General features: G+C 42.1%; 1 protein-coding gene across 4 annotated transcripts in view; it reads left to right on the top strand.

The window, feature by feature from the left end:
• Positions 1-235: 235 nt before the first annotated feature.
• The window catches only part of LOC136706799 (adipose secreted signaling protein), a 23,839-nt gene continuing 15,362 nt past the window's right edge, over positions 236-8,712 (top strand). Inside the window, exons 1-3 of one of the 4 annotated variants that reach the window (XM_066680434.1) lie at positions 236-432; positions 8,339-8,383; positions 8,540-8,619. In XM_066680434.1, coding sequence (XP_066536531.1) covers positions 8,601-8,619 — 19 coding nt within the window. In that variant the 5' untranslated portion in view covers positions 236-432; positions 8,339-8,383; positions 8,540-8,600. Of the gene's footprint in view, positions 433-971; positions 1,075-8,338; positions 8,384-8,539; positions 8,620-8,712 lie in introns of those variants that run through there. The other 3 variants (XM_066680435.1, XM_066680433.1, XM_066680436.1) reach the window with 3 other exon arrangements.

Raw genomic sequence — 8,712 nt, 5'->3', positions numbered from 1 at the left:
TTAAACATCTGAAAAATATATTTGTTGTTTAATGCCGTTCTGTAGCGTACCATTCTTTCCTTAAATCACATCTATCTTTCCAGTGTCCCAGGGCAGGGCTGAGTGAGACGACTCCTACGTTCTCTGCATGACCATTATATTGTAGTTATATTTTAAGAACGTTTTGTCTTTGCCAGAGTCCCCGTTTATCTAAACGTACACTAACAACTATCTAAAAGCCACGTGACGTGTGGGCGGAGACACGAGCTGCTGTTCGATCACTGAGCTAAAGAAGCAGCTCGGTTCTTTTGCTGAAGGCGACTTTAAAACTCATTCTTAGTTTTTGTAATACCTTAAGTTGTTTTTTTAAGTATTTTTGCGACAGCTTACAAACAGTGAAAGACGACGACCTCTCATTTCTGCGATTTTGAAGCACTGAGGAGGAAATAACAGGTCAGTCACAGTACACGATACAAGCTTTGAATTTAAAATCGATTTGTTATGTAACCAATGACGAGCTGACGTTAGTTTGTTGACATACGATAAAACGCGTGTGTGGCACTACGAGCAAAACAGACGGAGTCATTAACAATAAACCGGGGAGTGTTTTTTTATGCTGTAAAAGCACTGGTGGCTAAACAGGTGCAAGTCCTCACAGTTGGTCATGTTTTCAGATGAATACAAGTGCTGTACGTACTGCCGTTTTCTACAGAATTATATTTACTAGGTTTTACTGGGTCCACCACGCCCTTCTGTGTAAATGTGTAAGGTCTTCACACTGAACACCGGCTCAATGCAGAAACACTCACTGTAAGTTTAACTGAAACTTGTTTTTCATGTGGGGAACGTTGTTGTTGTTTAATGTTTGCTGCATATTTCTACACACGAAAAGGGCGGTTCAAGCCGTGTTAATATACACATACGAGCTTACCAATGGACTCTGTCCATTCGAGAGTTACCTTCCACCTTAAATACTGCAGCGGTTACTCTAACTCCTCCACTACTTAAGGTGGTACGCAGAGTTCGAAAGAGAATCCCACTTCAGCTTCCTGAGAAGTCTCAAACAAAAAAGGCGTGCAACGTGATATGATTAAGGTAATGTTGTTTTTTTGTTTTTTTTTTAAGTCTAAGGCTTTATCAGTGATACACTTGCAATGGCAGCCATTCAGTTAAAGTGTACCTTCTGCGTGTATTTTAATCAATATTTGTATTTTCAGTGTTTTATCAAAACATATATGGTCTTCATGACCACAAGCAGCAATTTTGAAAACTACCAATAGGTAACAGCTCTCAGTAGAGTTCTCTACAGGAAGTTTTTTGGGGTGTGCTTCCCTTTTAGAATACACTGAACTAAAAACAAGTTCACATAAGCTTCCTGTGTGTGGTGTGCATTGTTTACAATAATATAGACATTACTTTAGTCTACAATTGAGGGGAGCAGTCATCTACGGATTCATTCCACTTACATTTTTGTAAAATTCAGACAATGATGCAGTTCACCAGCTTGCTTGTCTCTTTGTGTGCTGGAGAAAAAAAGTTCTGTATTTGTACACAACCCTGGCTCAGTAAATAGGAGGGGATCTCTGACAGAAAACCAAAACACTACTTCAGCCAATCAGCAAATTGAGCGTTCCTGCCTTAATGCCCTCCCTCTCTGCCACCGGATCCTGTGCTCGCTGTTTCTGCTACTGGTTCGAGTGCTGTCCTTCTACAGGGCCCTCCGTGTTCGGCAAGGCCCCAGCACACTCTTGGAGCTTCACTTGGAGGGTTGTGAAACAGAAGCTTGATGGCAATCGGTTGTCACTATAATAATTCATAATTCAAAATGAATGTTGAATTGTGTGAGATTTTATTTGCAGTGGTGTTCATGGTGAATCTGGTTTAAATATATGTATACATACACGGGTAGATTGAAACACTACAGGTACCACACTGCTATAAATGGATTAAATGTTTTTGATGATGTATGCAAATTGCTATTGTATATACAAGTGGTTAATTTATTAGCTCATGTTCAGCATCAGTCAGTAAACCTGTCAACTGTAATTTAATTACTTTTTAAGGCCATTAATCCTCAGACTGGCTTTAAGCTTCACCACTGTGAACAGTCTCACTCTAAATAGGTTCCTCTGCTTTTGCAAAATCGACCATTTTAGCCTCCAATGATCTCAAGAACTGTGTTCGGCTCATGGGTTAATTTACAGGTGAATCACACACTAGAATAACCTGTGTGTGTGCATTATTTTGGCTCTCGGGTTAGTGGCGGCTGCCAAGTTTCAATCCGTGCCACAATCAGAGTAATACATTGCTATTGAATCTCTTGATGATCACGTTCATTTGTTCACAATTATAAAAAAAAAACCTTCTATTCAGTTTTAAAGACAGTGGTTGAGGCACCGTAACCTGAATTACATGCACAGTCATGGGCAAACTCTCACTGGACTCAGGGGCTCTGGATGCGGGATGCTCAGGGTTTTTGTTTTTTTTTAATCGAAGATTGTATCATTGCCACCAGTTTTTGCCTTGTCTTGTTCTTTTTAAGGAGCTGCACAGCTGCCTGAACATCTTGCTGGTAATTACAACTTGGAGTAACAGGCAGCTTTTATTAATCCGCAAATATTGGCACACAGTGTCTGATTTGTTTTGTGGCCTGCAATAATTTTTTTGCACAGCAAACTTATACTGACTGCAAATATTCTGATTTTAATGCAGATTTTTCTTAGATGAAAGTCAGCCGTGTCTGTTTTGGAGGAGGAGCGGAAGGGCTGTTAAGTGACCCCTGTCCTCCGTTTACTCAGTTATTCAACAGAAAATAAAGCCAGAGTGACAAAAGTGCAAATGGCAATAGAAATGTATAGAATGGAATAAACCTTCAGACAACAACAGGCCTGTGAATCTTCAAAAAGAGGAAGCATCTGACAAAACTACTTACAACCGCAAGTTATCACGAGATTACACACAAAACACTTTTTCCTTTCTGTCACTAAAAAGTCAAATGATCAACAATAAACACAATGTTATGACTCTGTGTGAATGTTGGGGGTTCAATTTAATGTTAAAATGTAACGTTAATGAAATGTTCACTTACAGTATGACGATGTTTTAAAGATTCCCAAATGAATGTGAGATTTGGTATGTGTTGTTTATTGTTTATTAATGTAGTTTGTACTTTTTGCTTGATATTATTTATGAATATGTGGTTGATAATCAGAATGGATAGCTTGATGGTTATGACATATACGTATTCTCTTACGAAGGCAGCCTACACAGTATTTGAACAAGAGGTGTATTGGTGCTAGTGGTCCCCAAGGGTTTTATGTTCAGGGCTTAAAAAGAGACTTTGCAAGAATATATAGGACATTGCCCTAGATTTACTTGTTGGATCTAGGGCCTACAGTATAATTACGCAGAATGTGATTTGCCTGTTTTATAGGTCTTTCCACAGTTTAAAAGTGTGTGTGTGTGTGAAGTCTATAATGTGAAGTGAGTTGTCAAGTCGTTGTTGTTTGTTGAGAGCATAGACATCTGAGTGTGTTTTGTAGCAACGCTGTGAAATTATGCATTAAGCAAATGAACCCTCTGAGAAATCAATCACTTCCTCCCATTGTGTGCTGCTCTGTGGAAACATGTTGCTTATTCTCACATTTGTCTAGTGAGAATTTGCTGACATTTCAGTGTAATCCAAAATGTATCCCACTATATTTGCCTCCTTATATCCTTATATTTGGCTGATCTCTGATGATGTATTTTGACTGAACTTGCTACTTATTTTAGGGATTGATTGGATTTATAAAGTCACATATTAAAGGAGCAATATGTAAATGATTTACTCAGTCATAAAATGTCCAGGGTGTGTCGTCATAGATTAAGGAAGTAGGCAAAGCTGAAGCACTGGTGTCTCCAGTAGAGCAGGAGCAGTATATTCTCCTTGAGATATGCTCAGTCAGGAGCGGAGCACTATTGGTGTTTTGGCTTGAGATCACACCCTCTGTCCAATCACATTACAGTCCAAACCTACACAAATGCTGACACTAACAAAGCATCCTAACAAGCAAGGGACCTGGAGGTTGTGGTTCGATTCCCACTCCGGGTGACTGTCTGTGAGGAGTGTGGTGTGTTCTCCCTGTGTCTGCGTGGGTTTCCTCCGGGTGACTGTCTGTGAGGAGTGTAGTGTGTTCTCCCTGTGTCTGCATGGGTTTCCTCCGGGTGACTGTCTGTGAGGAGTGTGGTGTGTTCTCCCTGTGTCTGCGTGGGTTTCCTCCGGGTGACTGTCTGTGAGGAGTGTGGTGTGTTCTCCCTGTGTCTGCATGGGTTTCCTCCGGGTGACTGTCTGTGAGGAGTGTGGTGTGTTCTCCCTGTGTCTGCGTGGGTTTCCTCCGGGTGACTGTCTGTGAGGAGTGTGGTGTGTTCTCTCTGTGTCTGCGTGGGTTTCCTCCGGGTGACTGTCTGTGAGGAGTGTGGTGTGTTCTCCCTGTGTCTGCGTGGGTTTCGTCCGGGTGACTGTCTGTGAGGAGTGTGGTGTGTTCTCCCTGTGTCTGCGTGGGTTTCCTCCGAGTGACTGTCTGTGAGGAGTGTGGTGTGTTCTCCCTGTGTCTGCGTGGGTTTCCTCCGGGTGACTGTCTGTGAGGAGTGTGGTGTGTTCTCTCTGTGTCTGCGTGGGTTTCCTCCGGGTGGTCCATTTTCCTCCAACGGCCCAAAAACACACGTTGGTAGGTGGATTGGCGACTCAAAAGTGTCCGTAAATGTGAGTGTGTTGCCCTGTGAAGGATTGGCGCCCCTTCCAGGGTGTATTCCCGCCTTGCTTCCAATGATTCCATGTAGGCTCTGGACCCACCATGACTCTGAACTGTTTGGTAGATTATTTCTTTGTTGTAACAAAGCTTCTTGAAAATAGATCTTAAACTGTTGGAAACCCTATTAATTTCCCTTTTAAATGGTGCCGCATTTGTGGGATGAGCAGTAGAGCTGGGTATGTGGGTTGCGCCTATGAAATATTTACCAAAACACAAATTTCCTTACTTTTTGAGCTGTGTTTACTTGAGCTAGAGAACAGCGAAAGAAGTGAACAAGCGGCTGCCATTTTCCCTGCCTTTACTGTCTATATTCATCTTAAATATTTTGACTAGACAAGGCTAGTGTTAGTGACCTCCGGCTGGTGCACAGCACTGTAACCAAAATTCAGACGTTTAAGAGGCCAGAAAAAGTTCTGTCAAATTCTAATAACTTGGGAATGTTACATAAATAGAGTTTACTTTAATCAAGTAATAGCAACTGTGCTAATTAGAAAGTTGGTTGAGAATATACATTCACAGTATAACAGAGTTCATGCTCTAGTAGCCGTGCTGATCTTGGTGTGGCATTCATTGATGTTTGAGAGTGGACAGTGTTTGAGAGTCATCTGGTCTGTGGTGGCTGAGATGTGTTCTAGGACTGTTTTGTCTTGTTTAAACGGACATACTGTTCCCAGAATTGGTCAGTGTTAAGACTTGACATTCTGGTAGTTTCACACTGTGGGGAGTGCTGTCCTGTCTTCCTTGCACTTTCAGATCTCTCTCTCTCTCTCTCTCTCATATATATCCCCAATATTTCATTTCCCCCTCATTTAATTCCTCCCTTATTTCCTCTCTCTTTCTGAAGTGCTAAATAATGGTAGGTGAAAGGTTTATTCCCAGTTTTGCGTGCAGCAGTGTTTGTGTCTACTGTAACGTTCAGTTGACGAAGAATGCTGCTGGCAATGTGAAGTGAATTATAAGGAAAGCTCAGCAGTTCTACATCCTCCTTTGGTCTTAGCCAACTTTTTAATGAGACCCAGCCGTGGAGAGATAAAACACAATGACACAGGGCCTGAAAAGAGAGAGACTGAGAGGAAAATAATAGCATATATTTATATATATTTGAGGATTTGTTCTTTTGTTCTTACACCACTATACGAAGAGAAATGGAAGTGGGCCATTTTCCTTAAAGAGACTTTCCAAATTTAGTTTGTGCTTTTCCTGTTGTTAGTAGAAGCACATTCTCTCGTTCCTGCTACTAACAGTTGTGCAAGGTCTGGAAGAACCCCAGGACTGTCACCTTTGGGCACCCAGTGCCCGTTATTGAATTTGTCTGGGACAAACATCTCAGATTATGTTTGCAGATGGATAGAGAGATCCCTGCAGAACTCTTGATCACTGCATTTTAAGCCCCTGAATTTGGCTTCATCAAGTCTTTCAGGTGACCTCTGTCCGATGTCTAAACTGAGTGGAATGTGGCCCCCACATGACCTTTCTGTACACTCTGCTCAGCATGTCAATCATTATTGGAGCAGTTGGGCTGCTTTTACTTCACAGAAGTTTCCATGAAACAATGAAAGCATCACATGAAGCTTTTAAGAGCTTTTCTAATCCTCTTAAAATGTTTTGTTGTGTTTATTTATTCAGCAGCTGTATGGAGTGTGCCCCCACTGTGAAATCCAGCACGGCTGAGTAAAAAGAAATGTTAAAGCAGCCAAAGTGTTGTTATAAAGACAATGCAGGGTTTAACAGGACCAAACTTTGACTAATGGAACTGAGCCTATGGTTTTAAGGGATGTATACTTTTTTTCTGAATTAAAAAATAAAGTTTATTACAACAGTGACACAAATAGATTAAAGAGCGAAGATGATGATTTTATGACATTTGCAGCAGAGGTCTGAATATATGACACACTAATGAAAATCTCTGATGCTTTAGCATCACTGAGAAGTATAAGGTTTTCATTCATTATCTGTAACCCTTATCCAAGTCAGGGTCGCGGTGGGTCCAGAGTCTACCTGGAATCATTGGGCACAAGGAGGGAATACACCCTGGAGGGGGCGCCAGTCCTTCACAGGGCAACACAGACACACAAACACACATTCACTCACACCTACAGACACTTTTGAGTCACCAATTCACCTACCAATGTGTGTTTTTTGGAGCATGGGAGGAAACCGGAGCACCCAGAGGAAACCCACGCAGACACAGAGAGAACACACCACACTCCTCACAGACAGTCACCCGGAGGAAACCCACGCAGACACAAGGAGAACACACCACACTCCTCGCAGACAGTCACCCGGAGGAAACCCACACAGACACAGGGAGAACACACCACACTCCTCACAGACAGTCACCCGGAGGAAACCCACGCAGACACAAGGAGAACACACCACACTCCTCACAGACAGTCACCCGGAGGAAACCCACGCAGACACAAGGAGAACACACCACACTCCTCGCAGACAGTCACCTGGAGGAAACCCACGCAGACACAAGGAGAACACACCACACTCCTCGCAGACAGTCACCCGGAGGAAACCCACACAGACACAGGGAGAACACACCACACTCCTCGCAGACAGTCACCCGGAGGAAACCCACGCAGACACAGGGATTACACACCACACTCCTCACAGACAGTCACCCGGAGGAAACCCACGCAGACTCAGAGAGAACACACCACACTCCTCACAGACAGTCACCCAGAGGAAACCCACGTAGACACAGGGAGAACACACCACACTCCTCACAGACAGTCACCCGGAGGAAACCCACGCAGACACAGGGAGAACACACCACACTCCTCACAGACAAAGTATAAGGTTTTGTATATGCTTATTTATCATTTGTTCTTTTATATTCTGTAACCACTTATCCAGGCCAGGGCCATGGTGGGTGCAGAGCCTTCCCAGAATCACTGAGCTCAAGGAGAGAACATGCCATGGACCGTGAACAAATCCATCACAGGGCACCACACACTCTCAAATTTGCTCACAAATTTGTGCCAGAATCAAACTTCTCCACAGCCAGTCATCCAACAAACAAAAGTGTTGGGAATGTTGGAGGAAACCGAAGCAGACACAGGGAGAGTTGAGTGATAGCAACACTTCCTGTTGCGGAGGACTGCACAATAATCCAATATCAATTTATATCACGATATAAAATGTTTCAATAACAATGTTATGATTTTTAAACACATTTTCTAAATTTCAATGTACATTATTTACAGCATTCATCACCGACGGACATTCATTCCGGGTGTGCAGTCAATTTAAAATTTTGTTAAAAATATGAATATTTACAAAAAGGTTTATGTTTGATGGTGATGTCATGTTTCTTGTTTGTTCTTGGATGTGTTTCTGTGAATTTTATACTGTTCCTATCAATATTGCAATTATATCATTTTGGCCAAAATTTATTAAATATATTGTGATATAAATTTTGGGCGTATCGTCCAGCCCTACTTTTGCGTCACCATTTATTAAATATTTATTTGTTTAAAATAAAAACAATGTCTGCGTTTGTGGGGAACTGCAGTTGTCTGTTTTGTTTATGTTCAGAAGCTCTGTTTCTTTTTAAGGTGGAACGGTGTGTTTGAGGGAGCGGGAAAAAACAACTTTTGTTTGTACGTGACTTAAGTTTACCTTGTCTGTAATGTAAAAAAAAAAAAAAACGTAATGTTTTTTTCTCTAAGTTATTATGCCTGCTTTTCTTAGGAATCTCATCCCTCTTTTCTTTCTCTCTTTTTCTCTTTACTCTGTCTCTGTAACTCATTCACCAGATGACATTAATTATGAGACTGTGACAGACTCTCTCAGAGTATAGCCTTGACGGACGTGAACATGGCAACTGCCAAGAAAGGTGAGTCTCTCTCTCTCTCACACTCACTCACACACACACACACACACACACACACACACACACACACACACACAGCAATGCTTAAACAAGGCC

This window comes from Hoplias malabaricus, chromosome 9 (assembly GCF_029633855.1).
Source record: "Hoplias malabaricus isolate fHopMal1 chromosome 9, fHopMal1.hap1, whole genome shotgun sequence".
Taxonomy (NCBI): domain Eukaryota; kingdom Metazoa; phylum Chordata; class Actinopteri; order Characiformes; family Erythrinidae; genus Hoplias; species Hoplias malabaricus.
This window is presented reverse-complemented; position numbering and strand designations above follow the sequence as displayed.